Genomic DNA, 22,541 nt, shown 5'->3' with positions numbered 1-22,541 from the left:
AAATGCCAATGGAAATTTTATAGGAAATTTGATTCCCTTCAAAAAAAGTCTTATGAGTCAAGTCGCTAAAGTCCATAGTTTCCGAGTTATAGTAATTTTAATAATTTGAAAAATAAAATATAAAAAAAAACTATTATAATTGATATTATATTTTTCAAATTATTAAAATTACTATAACTCGGAAACTATGGACTTTAGCGACTTGACTCATAGGACTTTTTTTGAAGGGAATCAAATTTCCTATAAAATCTCCATTAGCATTTTTAGTGTACTTTCATTGGTTTACGTTCCGCAAGTCAATAAAGGTCAATTTCATAGAAAAAATAACTTTCGCAACGGACACTAGTAAAACAGCTGGAATTACAGCTAAGTAACTACGGGCACTTTTGAAGAACACCAAATGCTCTACAATTTGCGACCAAAACCGCGTCGATATCATAAAATGCAGCTGAGTATTAGGAAGTTCAAAAAAAAGTAATTTAATTTACATGTATTTTAAAAGGGAAATCTTTGAAATCAAATGGAATGTACTTGAAATTGTAATTAAGAGCTCAAACTTGGCAGGAATTTTTGTTTCAGCATAAAAAACAATATTTTGCTTGATGAGCATCGAAAAAAATACTTTCGCCGGAAACGAAGCACCCTAATATATATATATATATAAACTTCTCAACGAATGGTATTTTCGAACTCTACTCAACCAATTATGATAGGTTGTGACAAAATTCCTTGAAAAATCGACCATGAGGACGAATAAAATAGTTAGATTTTAGAAAAATGTACCTAAAACAAAGCTTTTGTGTATATGGTACTGGTAAAAACAACGAAATAAATTCAGAACGCTCATATAAAAGTAATTTTTCTATATTCAATAACGTCAATATTAATATCTAATAATAAACTATAAAAAAATATATTAATTATATTAATCTGTTAACAATAATAAATCCCGCAATTCGATTATGTTTTCACGTTTCAACCCAGTGAATATGTAAAGTTGTTCATCAGGTATACGAAAATCATCCATTTTATCAATTAACGTAGAGTCACATTCAACAGCCAAGCTTTCTATCATTTCAATTAATTATGAGAATTTAAAAAAACTCCAATTAGAATAAACTCTTAATAAATTCAAATCTTCAGCATAGAAGCGCTTTTTTATGAGATCATCGCTGCAACATCGATTTCCATCTGGAATAAAAATTCTTTTTTAATAAAGCATTGCATACGAGCATCTGGTTTGAAACAAAACATACACAACAATATCTATGAATTGCAACTGTTCTTTTAATTTGAACTTCAATACATTCTTCTGTATCATCATCACATGCAAACTCTAAATTAAATGATGTGTTGCGTAAATATCAAATGTTCACGCCAGAACACTTGATAACTCTACGCTCTACTATACCAGAGGTGCTGCTATCGACGCGCTCTTTGATACTCGGAATTTCAACTCGATAGCCAGCTACGCGGCAACTGGCATTATTCTACAACACCTGTTATAGAACACCACGTGCAATTAGTATTTATAACAGTTAATTACATCGTGCGAATTACGCTGCTTCATTGATTATATCAATTTGAATATTACTCGCTGATTCATCAGGTATTGTTTATTATCTATATTTTTTAATGATACTCTCAACTTAATACATAAACTCTGTGATCATTTTTGTGTTGACCGCGTGGCAAAATAACCTGCCGGCTATATCTATATATATACTCGCCATCACGTGACTTTGCAGCCACAAATATTTTATTTCAATCTACAATTTACGTTATTACTAATTGCTTAATTATTTATTTGTTCTCGATGTCAACTGGTGTGATTGATGTCATCATTCAGTCATCCAGTCATACTTAATCTCTAAAATCAATATCAAATTTTATTTGTGACTGCAAAGTAATTATTATACGTTGAGACTCGGCTCTCTACGCACCTAATTATTATTACTCGGTTCTTACTCGTACTCTTCATGTCGCGTAATTAAATTTACTTGTGAATTAAAATTATACTCGAACTAATTGTGATATTTATGAATCATTAATTGTTAATAATTTATTCTTTACTGCGGTCTATACTATAAATCAATTCACGTGTATGGTGCTGTGTAAAATTATAGAAAACTCATATTCTATTAAACTCAAAAAACTCAATCTTCAATTCAACTACGCTCTATATATTGTAACGGGTTTTTCACCACCGGGGATCTACCGGAGTGAAGTCCGAATACACTTACGATTTTTGGCAACCTTGTTCAAAATTATTAGTTGGGCGCCAGGTGATTTTATAATCACCAAAACAAACAATTATCAAAATATAACTCGGCTCAGGGTGGCGGATCGGGGAAAGGTCAGGCACTTAAGATTACGATAAATAATTGATCAGAATTAACACAAAATAATTAGTCGTATATTAAATACAAAATAATTGATCGGTATCACAAAAATTTCGATTACAACAAAACTAATAAATTGCCGTGGTCGGCTTGACTCGATGAAAACAAAACCAAAATTTCTCGTACTTGATCGGAAAACAAATCAGTTCATTGCTCAAAAAAAAAAAAAAAACACACTCGGTTGACGAAATTAAAATAAAATAATTTTATTGTCCGAAGACACACACACAGCGGAAGTATTAAAGAAATACTTGACGAGTGACGTCAGAGTATTCTTACACGGCGAGGTGACAAGACTGCTGTTGCGAATGAGACACGGATAATCCGTAATTCTCAGAATTGCTCGAACGAAATAAAATAAAATATAAAATAATATTTTATTTCGGTAACGCGTCAAATTGCACTATCATATATTTATTGCGCGTAATTAATTAATTAATTTTTTTTTAATTATTACACAACCGCGGTTCACTTGTTCAATAATAAAATCACATATACACTTTGTTCAAAATCGCGCCGATGCTTCGGCTTGTTCACAATCGTCGGTTTATTGTTCACTCGGAATTTACTTGTCGGTCACTTTGATCAATAATTTAATTGTTCTGAACTCGAAATCGACATTGTTCGGTTGGTCGGAGGAGAATTGTTCAAAAAAATAAAAAAAAAACGTGGCCGTTCAGTTCGGTGTCTATCCCGGCTCTCTCGTGACAATCAATGCGTCGAGTCGATTGCTTGGTCAAAGTTGAAATCTTTGCTCATAGGTGTCACTCGAATTGGCTCACCGGATAACTATTTATTTTATTCAAATAATATTGAACCACGGGTCGAGGTCGAATTTTCTCATGTTACAATATATATGCAAATAAAATTCATGTGTACGGTGCCATGTAATTTATGTTGAACTCAAGAAAACTAAATATAATCAAATTATATTCAATAAGTGCTCTGATATAAACTCGTGATCGACTCTTGTACTCTACGCTATCATCTGTAATTTATTTTTATTAAATATGGACAATACACCAAATCAGTGACTTATTATTTCTTCCACCATCCCGATCCAGCAAATAAATATTTAATGTAGTTTTTAAGTTAATATTTTACATGATGGATCATCAGTACTTGACTGAGACAAAGTCATCGTTGATAGGTTTAAATCAGTTCTTTCTAATAATTCACTCGAATCTGAAGGTAATTGATCCTCCGAAGCTGTATCCTGATCTTCATCAAGTCTCGGTTTCTTGTATTTTTTGAAACGACAATTATAACATAAAATCTCACCAACTACAATTGGATGATCAAAAATCGTTGAAAAATCTTTAACATCTTCATCAGATTGTATATGTTTCGGAGTTCCTCTCGTTTTTTTTTTAATTTTGAACAAATGCAGTACTTTGAATTATTTGCTCTAGGTGTCGACATATTTTCACTTAAATAAGAATATAACCAGATAAAATAAACTATTGAATGCAAATAAAGGCACGACCAGTTTTTGATTAGAATGTCAACAGTACGTAATTTTGAGATTATCGGCAGAAACAGTGGATTTTTATGAAAACAGAAAACCGTGTTACCAGTTTCGAATTACAGTGCCATCTCATGGTTTCTGAATGAACTGAAAGTTGAGCGGGAAAGTATAACTTATCTGAAAACTAGTTGAATTATGTATACAATAGTATTTGATACAGATTTAATTATTACAATTAGAAGAAAGGTTATGATAATAAATATAGTTCATTATATGTAGACAATTAGTTTTATATGAGTGTTCTGAATTTATTTCGTTGTTTATACCAGTACAATATTAACAAAAGCTTTGTATTTTATCATTTTAGAAGTCAATCATGAAAAAAAATCGATTTTTATTTTTGTACGATATGTGGTACCCTTAAAAATGAATTCCCAAGCTCATAATTTCGTCGGAAATTGAATGGGAAATTCAAAAAAAGATAGTCTTATATTTTTACGATTATCGTCACACGCTTAAAAAGCAAAATTGAGAATAAAATCTCGTTTTTTTTTAGGTTCTTACGGACAAATGTGGCTCTTTTTTTTTCCAAAACACTACCATCATGCCCCAAAACATATCCGGTTACTAGATCATTCGATTAACACGACGCAGAGAATAACAATTTTTACTAATTTTCAGTATTTTTCGATTTATTCAGACGTGGTAGTAGATAAAAATCTGAAACTTGCTGTATTGAAGTATTTCATGGGTACGAATATTTCCTGAAGTTATGAGCCCGATACTTTTCTAGGGCCGATTCGGTATTCTTATCGTCCCAGGGCCTTTGTTTATTTATTCTGAAACTTTTTCTTATTTTCTGAACTTAATACTCAATAATTCATAATAATGATTGAAAATCGAAAATTCATAAGGTAATATATATATAATTGATAAATGTTAAACTATGAATAATAAATATATGTTTTATAATTTATACTCAATATTATTAGATTATAAATTTCAAATATTTATTATTAAGAATCTTGCTCAAACACCTGTTCCTAGGGTAAATAATACACACGGATAGGTAACCTTAATTATATATTCGAGCTCTTGAAAATGTATGTAAGCATAATTTTTTTCACTTATATTTACGAATAGTAAATAATATTCATCAAAATATTCAGTTTAAATTACTACTGAATATGCTCAATAAGCACATATATAATTCGCACTTGTATTAATGTAAAATACGTGTTACGTATGTAGCAACTAGAAACATGTGGATAAAAATTACAAATATAAAAAAAGTGATCAGAGGTGACGAGCGTGCCAAGGAATCCTTCAAGTAGGAGTCCGATTATACAACGTGCCACTATTGTTAGATACATGACATTCTGCCATGTTGCCATACAATTTGACAGTGGCTCAGCTCGTTGTAAATCAAAATCGTATCTCAACGTTTCATGAAGAGATGCAGCTCACCATGAATTAACTTGGCAAAAGATTCTGGATATTTAGAGGACTAGCTCCTATCCACTTTACCATTTACGAATTCACAACTGCCTAGGAAAATCACTCAACTGGCATGCCTATTCAAATATCTGGGTGTCGATTGTGCAGGATCGATAATGCTCCAAAGATTCGAAGGTCATGGAACCACTCCCTACAAGGAATGCATCACAGTTTTTGTATGTTTTGCCACTTCTGCTGTCCATCTTGAATTTGACACCAGCTACTCTCCAAAGCATTCATCAAAGTCTACGAACGCATGATTAATCGAAGTGAAGAAGTTTGAGTTCTCTACAGTAATTGCAGCGTCACATTGCAAGGTGGTAAAACTGCTAACAACCACATTTTCAAGGCTATTCTGCCTGAAAAATACCTTCCAATTCACAATTTAAACACCAGCGGCGTGAAATAGAGCTTCATCCTACCCGAAATCCCACACTTTGGAGGAAGATAGGAAGTAGCAATGGAATCGATCAATCAACACTTGATTCGGGTTAACGGTGAAGCCTCGCTTACAAACAACGATCTGCGTTATTTTTTTTTTCACGATAAAGCAATACTACAATCCAAGACCGTTAACTCCTCTTACGGATGACTTTGAACACTTATTCCGCTAACTCTCGGTCACTTAACTGCAGGCTGAATCCTCAGGACAAATCCAGAACCTTGGCTCGACAAAATTTACCTGCCCGCACTCAAAACCTGAAAACACGTGTAATTCCGGATCAAAAAGTTCTTAGATAACTGGTCTACCAATTATTTACAAAAATTTCACGTATGCTTAAAAGCGTTCTGTGTCAATCACGACATAAAGGTCGTCACAATGGTACTTCTGACGGATGAGCGTCATACATCAGCATGGCCATTAGCTTGCATTACTACAATACACCCCGGAAAAAGTAACCTTATGAGGGTAGTAGAACTACGATACGCTATTGGGACACTTGAACGTGGTTTCAACAAGCTACTTGTCCTTTTTGTAGATTAAATGCAGCCAAATGTGCATGAAGGCAGATGGAATGTTTAGAATTCCACTATATTAATTATTCAAATTAATATCATTTCCCGCGTCTCTACCACACGAACATATGTGTGCTTCTTCACCCTCTACAACTGCTGCCTATTATTGAATTGTCTTTTTGATCAAACCATCTCGTTTGCTCCCGGTAAGTGACACCACGTATATATTTTTTGTACAACAATTAATTATTCAAGACTGCTATTTCAAGAGAAAACTTATTACTCTGCTACTTCCAAATTACTGCAATAAATTTTGTAAGAAGTGCGAATATTATACGAGGTAACATAATTATGAATATATTTATTTTTGATAATAAAATTTCACTGCAACGTGTTGGTGTTTGACCAAAGGAGTTATTACATTCTCTACTATTTAACACAACCCACGGCGGAGTGTGATGTGTGCGAAATAGCCGTTATGGCCCTCCGATGGTGAAAAACTGAAAATAAATAATAAAACAAAACAAAGTTCCTTTGGAGATGTCCCAAAATCTCCACTGGACACGCAGCTCTTATCAGGCTGGGTTAGAAAACCTAATTGGGCGCCGGTTCGTGCACCTCCACGAACAAAATTTTATTCACAACGAAACGAAATGAAAATGAAAATAACAATAAATAGTCAGAGAGCAGTTTCAGATGTAGGAAAAGGATAGCAAGAAAGAGATAGCACTAAATAAACGAATAAATTAAATAATTCTCGGGTTGGTAATCATGTACCAATCCAATGTGTTTTTAAAATATAATATTAGGCCCATCGGGTATCAATAAACAAAATGCAAATAATAATAATTTATTTCCAAAATAATTCGCTTAACCAATACTCAATTAACGCAAAATAATAATTCTAATACTTGTAAATCTTGATACCACTCGCAGGTGATAGCAAATAAATATAAATAGTTGTAAATAATAATATTGTGCACATCAACTATAATTTAACCACAATTAATAATTAAATAATATTTATAGATAGTTAATCATTTACCGCAAAAACTAATAAATGTTTAAAAATAATATTTAAAATAATTGTAAATATTTACCGAAAAAATAATAAATGATCACCGATAATATTTAAAATAATTGTAAATATTTAACGCAAAATAATAAATGATCACAAATGATATTTAAAATACTCGTAAATATCTCTACGCAAAACAATAAATGATCATAAACAAAATTTAAATCATTGGAAATATTTACCGCAATCGCGAATTATACTCAAGTAATCCTTGTAAATATTTTAAATATTTACCGCCAATAATATTAAAGAATTACCCATAATAATTAAAGAGGGATGGTAAATAATAAGTGTAAATATTTACATATTTACCACCAACATAAACCATAACTGCTCACACTAAAGTAAATAATGCTTGTAAACAAGTGCACCGCTCGTATACCCACAACAAAATTAACACATAAGATCATAAATGATTATTGTAACCCATCTGAACATTCACCATATAAATACTGAATAATAAGAAATAATAATTATTAATTTTCCAATTTTCGAATTACTGACCGCTGGGATAAATAAGTACGCAATTAATTTATATCTCTGAACGTTACTGATAAGTATCGCGCTATCTCATTCACACTCGTGAGATATGCAACTGGCTACCAACGCGGGAACAAATTACAGGCCAATGTATATAGCACGAAGGTACTTACAGTCGTCATCGATGTACAACATACGTACAGGCTCCATCGGTTGTAATTATTAATTAAGCAATAATTATTGCAAAAACAAAACAACTTTACTGCCAAATGGCCAATAAAAACTTTATAATTATTAAACCAATTCCAAATGGCGTCTCCGACTTTATTGCACTGCAACAGGCACACACCCTGCTCTTACAGTTGTTTATCCACGTCTGACCAAGGCAGCACGTGTTTTTCACGCCAGCACTTCGGCCGACGCCATTTTGTTATCTATCTCACTCAAACCAATGGAGAAATATACCTGTCGCATGTTAATTTTTACAACACCACAAACATAAGCATGACTTGGTTCGTGTAATTTAGCCCATTCCCGACATTGAATGGCCACCCGCACATTTCAGAGTCAATTATTAATATGATTCACAGATAAATCCCGCAATGATTTGTTCATAAAACTAGTAAATTTATTGATAATAAATAAATTTACTGATGCTAACTGTTGCGTTGACGCGCATGCGTCAACCAAGCAAAAAAATCATAAGCATATAAATAAAATGCGCAATTATCCATCCCAGCGCCAATAAAATCCATTTATATGTTTAAATAAATCAGTGAATTTTCCTGATTCCGACACAATTTACACCTAAGGAATCAATCATATAGTATAGACACAATAATTAACACAAAATCGTACATAAGAATAATAATAATACAAGCTAAGACGTGTGATCAGCGTGTGCTGCCATCTGTTGCCCCTCCGACCTAATGCGAAGCTGCCGCGATATTTAAATATCGTGACAGAGTAACTCCCAGTTTCTAAACAAATAAATTGAATTGAATCAAGCAATCGCATTATAAAAACTCTTTTCCTCGAAATTCAAATTCTTAGATGATAATTTGTTAATTTATAATCCCCCAATTTTATATTTTTAAGTTTGCCCTTTCACAATTTTCTGAGTTATAGTATCTTGTTAGCCCGAAAGTAAATGGCAGTAAATCCGATTCCCAAGTCTGTTGCAGAACGGATTTTGAATTAATAATATCAATTACTAATAATTACTATAATAATATAATATGTAATATATCATAATGACTATTAATTATAATAATATTCATTTAATAATCATGTTTGGAGCTTGATTGACAAGTGCAAGCAGTGCAGCCAGTTCGTGCGATATATTTACCCCCTCCTGCCATTACACTCCATGCTATTTTATGTCGGGAAGGGGTAAAAATATCGCACGATCTGGCTGCACTGAGTGCAAAGTAAGGTCAGACCTCTAAAAAATAGAAGGATACCAAAATCCGTTTTCTAACTTTCAGATTCGTATGTAAAATAAACCTACTAACTAGTTATAACAATGTCACTAACTGAAAAAAAATCAGAACATGGTTTCAGACAAAATTTCGTTCTGCTCCTATTTAATAAATAAATTAATGAATATTATGTAATTATGATTATAAAAACTCACCAGTTGGGCTTGGCGTGAGTTCCTTCATTGTTATAAGTACATGGATATCATATCTCTGAAACATTTCTAGTCGAGGCCCCCTTGTGCTTCTCTGCAAAGTACTGATTGCAGATGTAACAGCTTTTGTATATTCACGTACTCCAAAAGATTTATATGGCACAACCATTCCTACCTGCACATAATTTTTCGGCAAAATAAGAAATAACATCAGTCATGTAAAAAAATCACATCAAGACAATAGATTTGAAATAAACAATCAGATTAATCACATCCGAAAAACATACAAGCAATCAATTTGTTATGTATTATATTGTTTATTAAATTCAATCCTATGACAGCTAATCAAGAAGTTTGAACGGGAATGTGATGATAACATACAAGCGATTTCACAGATTCGTTTTACAAATTTCAACAGGCTTACTTAAACAAGAACTTCTGTCAATATTGATCTAAATGACGCAAATTCTTTATAGCTACCAGAATGGAAAGAAGTTTTCTCATAAGACGTCTTAAAATTTATGCCTGCATAGAAGTATTGAAATTTATTATTAAATGAGATAAACAAATTAGAGACTCGTCTTCGAAATTTTATCGCCACGTACCGGTAGAAATACACATGCTATAAAACCTTATATAAATGAAAAGACACATTTGCCTATAAAGTTACGATAGTATTTTTCAATTATTTACTTTTAAGTTAATTATAACATTGTTTAACGTATGTCATGTGTGAAAAAAAAAGACATTTGATCGAAGTTTGTGCTGATAAATTATAGAAAAGATATCTTAGTGTTCCATAAGAAACAACAGATCAGGGTTGGGCAAAAATAGTATTTTCATCACTATTTTTCGCTTAATTAATTAATTTTTCAATTAATTAATAATTTATTAAAAATTATTATGAATTTTTTAAAAAAATTAGTATTTTGTAAACTTACTTTATTAAATATCTCGAAATAAAAAATTTGAGTATTGATAATTTCAATTAAAAGAAAAATTAAAATTATCTGAAAAAGAAATTTCAATTGCCAAAAAATTCAATAATTATTTATTTTATAATTAATAATTAGCAGAGTATTTATCATTCTCTTTACAAAAATTTCTAAATTCTAGAAAAATTTCATACTCATATCTGATAATTATTCAATTGACAAACAATTAGATAATTTTTTTTCAATAATTTTGATTTTCTTGAAAATTAGGATCGAATTTCCTCCAATTATTAATTTTCAAAAAATTAAAAATTATTTGTTTCTAATTACTAATTACTTCAAAAATGAGGAAATCGTTTACTTTTAATTATTTATTGAAAAATCATTAGCAAATTTCTGTGTCTAAATATTAATTAATCAAATAATCAGGAAATAATTGTTCTTTAATTATTGATGTTTAGAATAATTAGAAGATATTTTTTCTCTAATTACTGATTTTCAGAATAATCAAACGATATTTATTCTTTGATTACTGATTTCCAGAATAGTTAAAAGATATTTTTTCTCTAATTACTGATTTCCAGAATAATTAGAAGATATTTTTTCTCTAATTACTCATTTCCAGAATAATTACACCGTACAAAATTTTCGGAGTGAGTACGGAGTGATTTGGGAGTGAATACAAAAGAGATATCATTCAGTTAACTGACTCCCCTCAGTAGTGAAATTCACTCCAAAAAGAAGTTTTTGAATAATCGTTAAGAAAAAAACTTCACGCAATAGATTTTTTTAAATACTTCTCATAGAAATTGAGAAGTTTTGCGGTTATCGTCGATCAGTGCAAGGAAGTCTACATTCACTTTGAAAATCAATAACTCGAAAAAAAATAATCATACAGAGAATCAATGTTGAGTTTTAAAAGCTTCAAAAAATTCTCTATAAGCTCTTAAAGATAAGTGATTTTTTAAAAACAATTAAAAATTACCAGAATAAACAATTCTTAAATATTCATCCACTTTGTCTAACATAAAAATTTTACTTACGACCTACGAAATACCGCAAACGACGACTCGATGATTTGAAAAGTGGCTGAGTGGACGGGAATTGAAAAAAAATCCTAACTTTCACACGTAAGGGAAGGGGAGACAAAGCGGGATACTTCAGAAAATGCTAAGGTTTCGAGGACTTAAATACGCTAAATCTTTTTGTTTTTAATGATATTCAAAGTAAATAAACAAAAATTTCATTCACCGTTAAAACAAAAAAAAATTTGTATTCCTATTAAATAAAATTGATTAAATTAAATTTTCTTGTAAGTAATTTACATACAGAAAAATTACATTTTACACAATTATTGGATGCAAAGGAAGAAAAAAAAATTTTATTGGTTTTTATCAGAAAACAAAAGCCATCAACATTTTTCGATTAACACTTGATTTTTGAAAAAGTTTAACAAAAAATAATCAAAAGATTGCTCAATTATATTTACAGAAGTGATTTTGGAATATTTAAAAAATTCAATTTTTCTTTATAAAATTTTGGGAGTACCCCGTTTTGCCTACCCTACCCCCTTTTGCCCCCCTTCCCCTATTTTGAATGGAAAAACTTCGAAATCAAATGTAAAGTTTTCAAAACTAAAATTAAGAGCAGAAACTTTCAGAGAATTTTTTTTCAATGTTCGCAACTATATTTCAAAGTGGAAGCGAAAAAAATTAAAAAATATTCGTTGCAAATGGACCACTCTAAGATATATCCGTAATTAAACATATATACGTTTCGTATCAATCAAGTTTATATCAGTCGTGTCTGATCAGATCAAAATATATTATAAAATTAAATATTCTACATTTTTTATGACATTTTATAGAATTTTAAAACATGTGACCTCACATTGGATGCATTCGTAGGATCTAATTTTGTAAAGATTTATAAAATGGTATAAAATTTCGTTTAATCATGACTTCTCTTATTCAGGTCTTACTTTATAAAATTATATGAAATATTCCTATATTGGGTGTGGTGCATCCCTACAGAGAATTTCTCTACATTATAAAATCTCACAAAAAATTTTTACATCGCAACAACTCTACAAACGATTGTTTTCATATCGATCCATCTCTACATAAGAACATCTCTCATATAGAAAATCTCTACAGCGATCACTTCTACTAGGCGCTAAGTTCAAACAGTAGAATTTTTGTTATGACATTTCATTAACGAAATAGGTTAAATATATAAAAGAAAGAATGAATGAAATTTAAATAATACAAAAGTGATGACTCATCCCCACAACAAATTTAGAAAATTTAGGGGTTACTGATGTTAAACTGGTGGTCTGATGTCAACTTCTCATATCAATTTATTATTTAACCAGTATTAATACTTGTTGTTGTCTTCATATTTTTATTCTTAATAAAATATTAATTGATCTCCACTCATAATTTACTATAAGGAAAAAAAAAATTACGGGTACGGTTTTCATAATTTTATGAGATTTGTTTCTTATACGGTTATAGAAGCTACGTCCATAATTTATGGGAGCAGTTCGTATAATTATGGGAATGCCACCCTTAATATTAATACTATCGGAATCATTCCTATAATACACAGGGTTCAATCCTTTTTATTTAAATTTCATTTATTCTTTCTTTTATATACTAAAATTTGTAAAAATTTTTCTGTAGAGCTAACTCGTGTAAGGAAAAACTTTGTGAGATTTTATAATGTAGAGAAATTCTCTGTAGAGATGCACCACACCCATAAAGTCTTATAATATTGTATAAAATTTAATATGAGTTGATAAAATTGCATAAAATTTGACATAATTTTGTAAAAATATTTGTTCCCGGAATGAGAAAGTTGCAACTCAAATCTGTTATTGTAGTAACTAATAAAAATTGTTTATGTATTATCAGATATTGAAATACTTTCAAACTGACTTGCCTTCATCAATCCTAATCTAGAATATTATATTCTCTAACTCTTTCAATAATTATTTGCCAAATATTTAATATCTTTATCAATTGTACAGGAAAAATTGCAACTCAAATCTGTTATTTTGTCTAAGGATTTTAGTAACTAAAAAAAATTGTTTAAATATTATCAGATATTAAAATACTTTCAAACTGACTTGCCTTCATCGATCCTTATCTAGAATATTATATTCTTTAACTAATCTGTAAAAAACGTAACGTTGTACAGTTAAAGAAAAATAAATATTAATTAATATTCTTTAACTATTATAATAATTATTTCTATTCATTTTGATAAGAAGGATGTTATTTCATTGAGCAGTTGTGATTTTTTTTCGCATCTTAAGTTACTTCAAACAAATGTTTATTTTTTTTCTGATCATTAAATACTTTTATGGTAATTTGAAATCAAAAATTTTGGCTTGAAATCTTATATTCTCCATTTATTTCACAGATTAATTGCAAAGTATTTTGTGTACATATTGAACAGAATAGGAAATACCAACGCGATATGGAAATTTTTTCTTGTAATTAAAGAAGGAAATACTTAATTTCAAGTGGACGATCAATATTAGTACGTAATTAGTAGTAATAGTACGTGGAATAAACGTCTAATCATTTGAGAAAGGTTATTACTTTTTCAATGCAAAGAAATGTCTTATTTTTCAGGAAAACTTAATAGTTAGCCGAAAAAAAATTCTTATTTTTCTGAAAACTTAATAATTAGCCGAAAACAAATTCTAATTTTTTAAGAAAAATTAGTAATTAGATGAAAATAAATTCTAATTTTTAAAAAAAAATTAGTAATTAGATGAAAATAAATTCTAATTTTTTAAGAAAAATTAGTAATTAGCTGAAAATTTTTTCTAATTTTTTGAGAAAAATCATTAATTAGCGAACAAATTTTTCTCATTAAAAAAAAAATTCATAATGCTTCACATATATTATTAATTGTTTGGGTATTAAATAATAAGGCAGTACATTTTTCTAATTTTTGTTAGAAATTCAAAACTTTTTTTTTTTAATTTTTAAGCTTCGAATGAGTTCGTAGAGTCATAATTTGAAAGATAGATTTTTTTTGTAATTAGTAATCGATCTTCAATAAGTTATAAATTTTTTTTCAATCAATAATATATCTATGCATAAATTTCAATTAAATTCATTTTTTTTTTGTGTGGAATTATTATAAATTTACTGAAAAATTAGTAATAATTACATCATTAATTATTATTTTTTTTTTAATTAAATAATTAATAATGAAATTTTTTTTTTTGCCGAACACTGCAACAGATATTAATGATTGTGCTCCGGTTTAGTCTTTGCCAAGCGAAAAACCTAGGAAGAAACTGTAACGATGACCAGTATTGCCAGAACGTGGGACTTATCAAACCCTTCCATGCGGCGCACTGGAACAGTATTTAATGAAAGCTGTCGGTGTCCATGTGTTCTCGATGTCGAAGTGATCCAAGCACAATTGAACTCAACTGTCTAAGAAGGGGAAAATATACTCTCACCATGTAGTACACTGAAGTAACGTACACAAACTACGTCGTGTTGGTGTGGGCCCACGTTTGAGTTATCAGGGAAAGCCGAGAATAGCCGAAATGTCTCTCAAATCGCGATAAAACAATTGGCTTATAAAACGATTACATTACACAGGGAATTTTTTCTTTCTTTCGTCTTTTTTAGATCTGAGGATAATTTATAATCTAATCAGGATTATATGAAACATTGATTCAATAAGTTTAAGACTCAAGCCTTCAGTCCAAATTTTTGTATGACTTCATGTTTTCTGATTTCACTGCCACTACATGGCTTTGTGGTAGCACACAAATCTTCCGAACTGAAGGACTCACGTTCAATGCTCACACATAATAATTTATTTTTATTTCTTATAAAATAATATAAATAAACAACAGTAGAGCTCTCCTACTTTCAAGCAAATAAAAAATTATAATAATAAAGACTTTTTTATACATAGCAAAGTTCATCGGCACCGACTGTTGCGGCGTAACATGCCAAAAAACATAAATGACGTATGATTAAATAAATAAAAGAAAAATAATAAATTAAAAACTAAACATATTCACGGTCGGATATGTGGTCAGAATTTGTTAATATAAAAAGAAAACACCATAAATTCCCTTCTTTATTACATATGAAGATATAATAAACTAGCTAATAAATCGCGCCATTAATTAAGCCCTGATAAGCTCCGTAATGCTTGCAACCTAAACAGTACCACCTTCAAATTATGCCGCTTGATGTTCTTCCGTTATTCTGTATGAAGTCAATAGTCAAGTCGAGAAGTTGATTTCTTGCGAAAAATAGTTACATGTCTCCTAAAAACATGGTTGATGGCTTCAACGATCCGAAATGGCGTCTAGAAAAAGACGTTCTTTTAGATTTTTTCTGGAAGAGAAAATTACAATTATTATTAACAAAAAACCGTTAAAAAAATTAGCCGTCCAGCTTATTGGCAAAATCTCAAAAGTATAAGTAATAGCTCAAGTATCAAAAAAGTTTTTGAAAGAGTAGAGAATTAGAATAAAAAGTTCTCGACTCCCGGCGTTGTAGCTCCAATATTTATACTTTTAATTCCACGTTGAAAATCGGCTTTTGCACAGCAATTTCAGCATGCGCGGCAATTTCAGCATGCGCGGCAATTTCAGCATGCGCGGCAAGTTCAGCATGCGCGCTGCCACTCTACTGAGCGTAGTTTTTAAATAATTTTTTTAGGCAATTAAATATTGTTACGATGTGGGATCGTACGCCGCCGTTTGAACTCGGGTAGTGATCGTCACGTGCCCCAATATGGCGTTGCCGCCTATATAAGCACGTGCAACCAGTACCCGGTGCTTTTTTCCTGCTTGCAGTTAACAGTGCAGTATCTTTTCGTATTATCAGCCTTCGCTGCCACTGCGTTATAGTCAGAGTTAATTGACGTTATAGTTGGTTACAATTAGTTAACCAGGCCAATTAACCAGTGTAATTATTACATTTAGTTAATAATTACAATAACCAGTTAGTGTTATACTAGTACGGTGAAATTGTCCGATCATTTGGAGTAATTTGAGTAGTAAGCCCTGTGCAGTTAGTCACAGTAACAATGATGTCGCACGCAGTTAGTTGTGAGATTATCAGTATTGTACCAGTGTGTTTGTATGTGGCTAGTTTGATAATTGTTAGTTAAATACATAATTATCCAAACTAATAAACGGAACCAATGTTGAGTGAATTCGCCTAACCCAGTCCACGCTCCTATAATTAAATATAAGAGTAGCAGCACCAGGTCAACCACGGATCCAAGGAGGAGATTTCTGAGGATCAACCACGCCGGTACACGACCATCAAGAACCTCTACACCGAACATTGAGATTAGGCTAAGTACCTAGGTTTAGCTTAATCTTGTAAGGCCAGTTCGGGTAAATGTTTTAAGAAAGACGAGTCTCAATTTTGAGTTTAGCTGGGTGAACTCGCAAAAGCTATATCCAACATCTAAAATATAGTTTGTACGTAAACCCGACGTTACAATATTAATTAAAAAATTTGAAAAAATTCTGGTGTCATCTAGACACTTTAAAGAATATGATTCTGCGGCTATAAAAGTTGTATTACCATTTTTCAAAAAGTTATTCAATTTTTAATCAACATTTTTTTACGGGTTTGTGTTGTCATCAAAGGTGGTATAAAAGTTTAAATAATTAATCTATAAATTTTTTGTTTCTTGGAGCCCTTTTTATAAACATACTCACCAAGATGAAGTTATGAAAGTTTTTCGGAGTTTTGAAAGGTTCAGTAATATAATTAATGTAAAAGGCACAATATAGAATGTTAACTACGTTTTATCCATGCACACAATTCAATTTTATATAAAAAATAGCAATAACATATATGCTGTCTGTCTTCTCGGTACACGTGGTAGTCTGTGCGCAAGGTTGCACAGTATATCGTCACCATGCGTGTGTGTGTGAATGCGTGTGAGCATTTTTATATCCTACACTCTCCCTGAATGCGAACGCGTACGCTTTCACGGCTCCGTTTCTTTCATTCCCAATGCCCGGGTTAAATTGACGTGTCTCTCCCTGTTCCTCATCGCCTTGGTCAGGATATCGGCGATCATGTTTTCGGTTGGAACATGCATCAGCTGTAGCGTGTTACTTTTGACAGCCTCCAGCACGAAGATAAACCTGATTTGGACATGTTTGGTTCTGTCGTGAAGCTTCATAGTTGCGAAAACTTGATTGCGACCTGACTGTCACAGTAGATCAGCCCCTCTGATAGTTGTGGGATGCCCAACTCGTAGAGGACCAACCTCAGGTACATGGACTCTTTCATGGCCTCCGTGATGGCTTGATATTCGGCCTCTGTCATCAACAGTACCACTGTCCGCTGTTTTCTGAGTACCCATTTCGCCGCTCTGCAGTGCTCCTCGTTCGGATGTTCATTGAACTGCCCTAACCCGCTTACACTGTGCGCGATGTCGGGCCTCGTTGCTACTGACAAGTACATCAATGATCCGACTAGCTCCCGGTACTGTGGATTCATCGTCTACTTTTCGAGGTTGATTTTCCGCTTTAACTTCGTCATCGGGCTCGCCAGTGTGTTCTGCGCGTTGTAGTTGTCCATGCTGAATTTCCTTAGCAGCTCGTCGACGTATTTTCCTTGGCATAAACTGATCTGGCCATTCTCCTGTTTGATCTCTATTCCTAGGCAGTATTTGGCCTCCACCAGATCCTTGATCTCGAACTCTTTGCTCAGTCCTTTCTTTCGTCGTTCGACGTAGCCAATATGTCGTCTACATATATGGCTACCAACAATACTTCCTCTTGGTCTCGGTGCTGGAATAGGCACGGATCTGAGACGGTGAGTTCCAATCCCAATTTTTGTAGTTCAGCCTTTAGTCTCTCGTACTATTTTTTTTCCTGACTATTTCAATCTGTATATAGCTTTTCGCAATCGGCATACAGGATCACCCTTTTTGCCGTTCAACATGATTGTCGCCTTCGAAAGTATCGGCAAGTCTCGTCTCTCGTTACGTACAATGAACTCCAGTGCCTCCTTAAGCATAGGTGATGCTTCCATGTACAGTTCCTTGTCAATGACGCCGTATAGATACGCCATTGTTACATCCATTTGATGTATTTTGGCTCCCATTTCTGTTGACAATGCGGCTAGCAGTCTCATGGTGTCCAACCTTGCTACTGGTGCGAACGTTTCGTCGAAGTCGAATCTGGATCTCTGTGTGAAACCTCTGGCCATTACACGCGCCTTCCTGCGTGTAGTTTCCCCTTCTGCGTTCGTCTTGTTCTTGAGAATTACCTTGGACCCTATGAATTTCCCTGGTTCGGGTCGTTTCACGATTTCTCAGGTTTCATGTAGGAGGTGTGCGCGCATCTCTTCGCCGATTGCACGCTTCCATTCTTGTGCGTGGGTGCCTCTCGTGGCTTCTTCTAAGTCCACGTCTGCCATGTGGGCCACTTCTTCGGTGAAATTTATTTCTATTCTGTCATGTTCATTGTCTGGACTAACGTCGTTAACTGGCGGTTCAGCTCCACCAATGCTTCCACAGCTGCACGCTCTTTTGTCGATCTGCTGTATCGACGTCCCTAGAGGTCTCTTTTCTCCTCGATAAGCGTCGTCCTCTACGTCGAATGCATTATCGTCAATCTCTCCTTCGTTAACCAGGTTCTCATGACTAGATGCGTGGCCTGACGCTATGCTCGATAGGCTGACGTATCTCTAGAGTTTCTTCGGTCTTCCTGGTTTCCCTGATTTTTGTTTTGCGGGTCTTCCACTTGCACGTTTCGGTGGTGGTGGTTGAGCTTGTGCATGGACTCGCTCAGTCCATGTTTGTCTCCCTGTTTCAGGGTTTCCCTCCTCGGGATGTCGATAATCTTGCGTGGTATATCCAAATTTTCTTCCACGATTGATACGTCTCTAGTGATCACTATTTTTCCATTGTCGTTCCGTAGAATCTTATACGCCTTCGCGGAGTCTGTGTATCTGACGAGTTTTCCTTTGGTGGCTCTGTGATCGAACTTGCTTCGACCTGGCCCCTTATCTAGGATGAATGCTTTTGCTCCGAATTCTCTCAAATGCTTCAAGTTCGGCTTCCTTCCGTGCCATATTTCGTAAGGTGTCACTCCTTCGTGACTTCTGCTCGGACATCGGTTTCTCAGGTAGCACGCCGTATTTATGGCCTCTGTCCAGTATATACTTGGGAGTCCTGATTGTATCAGTAGGCATCTGGTCATGTCGACGACTGTTCGGTTCATGCGCTCGGCTACGCCATTCTGTTGTGGCGTGTATGGCGCTGTGAGTTGTCTTTTGATGCCTTCGTGCCTCAAAACTCGTCGAATTGCTTGTTGCAATTCTCTCGGCCATTATCTGATTGTAATGCCTTGATTTTCGTACCTGTTTGCTTCTCCACGAAATTCTTGTACGTTTTGAACGCCTCTAATGCCCCGTCCTCACTCTTCAGGAAGTATATCTCGCACCATCCGCTATAGTCGTCCGTGAAGGTTATGAAGTACCTATTTCCACCTTTTGACTGCGTTGTCGACGAGTGGCACAAATCTGTGTGCACTATCTCGAGCAGCTTGCTGCTCTTCTCTGTCCTCACCGCATATGGTTTCGCCGTTAGTTTTCCGCGTTCATGCCTGTTGCTTGTCCACTTGACAAGTCAACTACGGCATCGATGTGCAGGTGCCCTAGTCTAGCGTGCCACAGGCACACTTCCGATAACTGCGTCTTCTCAATCGTCACGTTGAGTCACGTCTGTTCGTCGGCTACTCTCAGATAATATAAGTCACCTACTCGATCAGCGATCAACTTGACGTTGCCTTCGAGGTCTCTGATGACTGTGTCGTCTCTTCTAAATAAATCTTCCCGGTTGTTTCGGGTGATTTTCAACACAGAGAGCAAGTTAGTTCTGAGGTCTTTAACTAGTAATGTGTCATTAATTTTAACTTCTACATTACCTTCGCTTGACACCACTTTCAGGTACGCTAAACTCTTCGCATTTGCCTTGGTTGACGCATTGTTGGCCATATTTAACGTTGCTGTACATGGTCAGATATTTTCTATGATGTCCTTGTTCGTACACATGTGCGTCGTACACCGGTTGTCCAAGCACCACCTCCCCATTGACGACACGTTTTCGGCTTCCTCTGCAGCCACAACCTCGATGTACAAGTTTTCGAACGTCGTGCGAACGCTTTTCGCTGAGTCTTTGCTGCGTTTTGGACACTTTGATACCCAATGATCGGTGTCTCCACACACGAAACACGGATGACTCTTCTTCTGCTTCAAGTTCTTACGTCGTGGGTTACTGTCTTGACTGTTTCCAGCGTAGAGCACGGCGTTATTGTGACCTTGCTTGGAAACTTGTCGGCTTTTGCATTCGTCCAGAATCTTTCCGACGAACGCCTCCATGGTTGGTAGGTCATCCAGTGACTTCATGGCACATCTAAAATTCTCGTAACTCGGTGGCAGGATTTTTAGTCTTAATACAACGAGCATATCGTTTGGTATCTCAATTTTCATACCTGCAAGTTGTTTTACTGCGCCCGAGAGTTTTTCCAGTCGCCCCCTGAAGTCGTCGTCCTCATCAATCTTTAATGATGTGATGTCCGTGAGCAACTCAATCTTCCGTACGGGCTTTTCGACCCGTGGATTGACCGTAGTTTTTCCCAGGCTTCTTTTGACGTAAGATTCAGTAATATAATTAATGTAAAAGGTACAATATAAAATGTTGATCATGTTTTAATTATGCACACCATTCAGTTTCATATCAATTATAACAATAATAGATATGTTGGCTGTATCGTCGGTACACGTGGTAGTCAGCGCACAAGGTTGCGCAGTATATCGTCGCTATGCGTGTGTGTGTGGGTGCGTGTGAGCATTCTTATATCCCACAAAGTTTGTAAAATAATTTTATTCCATTAATTATTAATTGTTGAAGTAACAAAAAAAGTAAAAATTTAAACAATGTATGCAAAATTATTGTTTTTTTTAGATTTTAACTACGACTGATTTCATATTCTTGTTAGGCATTATATGATTACTTTTCAAATTTTTTCATGCTATTTGTTTATAAATTTTTTATAAACAAATGAATTAATTAAATATTTTAGAAAAATTTTTTTTCACTATATTGTAAGCGTAAGAAAATAATGATTTTTAAAAAAAAATTCTTCTTAAAAACAATATGTTATAGTTTATAATCGTTTTTTTCATATTTTGATTATTTAAATAAATAATTGAGGAGTCGTTTGTCAGCGTAAATCTGTTTCTTTTTTTTAGTATTTAAAATTTAAATTTACCTAGAAATCAAAAATAAGTCAGTATTCAAAATAAATTATATGAATTATAATAAGGATAGGATAAGCTAAGTGATCGTTTTAATATATCTCGTGGTTGGATATGACAAATGAAAAATATATATTTGTACCAAAAAAAAAAATCGGGAACGCACTGTGGCATAAGACCCGTTGAAAATAAACAACAATCAGAAAGAGGATAATTAATATGATTAGAATGATAAGTAACTCGTTGAACAATTAGTACAAGATAATGAGATGTGTGTGTATATTAGACTGTGTCACAATAAGTTTTGTAGGTAGATTTTTTAAAAAATCTAGGTATTGTCTTTGTCCTCATGGTCGATTTTTCAAGGAATTTTGTCACTATCTATCATAATTAGTTAAGTGGGGTTCAAAAATACCATTAGTTAAAAAATTTATAAATGTATGTATATATATATATATATATATATTGTTACGATGTTGGCATCGTACGCCTCCGGTTGTCATCGGGATATAACTGTCACGTGATCTAGTGCGGCAGTTCTGTCTATAAAAGAGCGCGTTAACGCGTAATCGGTGCTTTTTCGTCGTTAGCTCTGAGTAGACAGTCAAGTTCCTATTCACTGCTAATTGTCGCTTAGTAATTGACCTGTTCGCTGATCATCATTACTAATGATTAGTTTATTCTTAACTCAGATTTGTTGGTAACTTGTCTAGTGTCAGTGATAATTAGTTAAATAAATTATCCCGTATTTATTACATCACATCTGTTTGTAATAAATAATAACTCATATTTGTTGTTATACC

The 22,541-nt window shown here is 33.4% G+C and overlaps 1 protein-coding gene across 9 annotated transcripts in view; it reads right to left on the bottom strand.

Moving 5' to 3' along the window:
* Window positions 1-22,541, bottom strand: part of LOC130665417 (glutamate receptor ionotropic, NMDA 2B) — a 1,452,633-nt gene that overhangs the window by 1,244,079 nt on the left and 186,013 nt on the right. For all 9 annotated transcript variants that reach the window (XR_008989544.1, XM_057465786.1, XM_057465780.1 and 6 more), the window contains one exon: window positions 9,519-9,690. Coding sequence is in view for 8 of the 9 variants with exons in the window: in XM_057465780.1 (XP_057321763.1) it covers window positions 9,519-9,690 (172 nt within the window). In the remaining variant the exon portion in view is untranslated. The remainder of the gene's footprint in view (window positions 1-9,518; window positions 9,691-22,541) is intronic.

Source organism: Microplitis mediator, chromosome 3 (assembly GCF_029852145.1).
Source record: "Microplitis mediator isolate UGA2020A chromosome 3, iyMicMedi2.1, whole genome shotgun sequence".
NCBI classification, from domain to species: Eukaryota; Metazoa; Arthropoda; class Insecta; order Hymenoptera; family Braconidae; genus Microplitis; species Microplitis mediator.
This window is presented reverse-complemented; position numbering and strand designations above follow the sequence as displayed.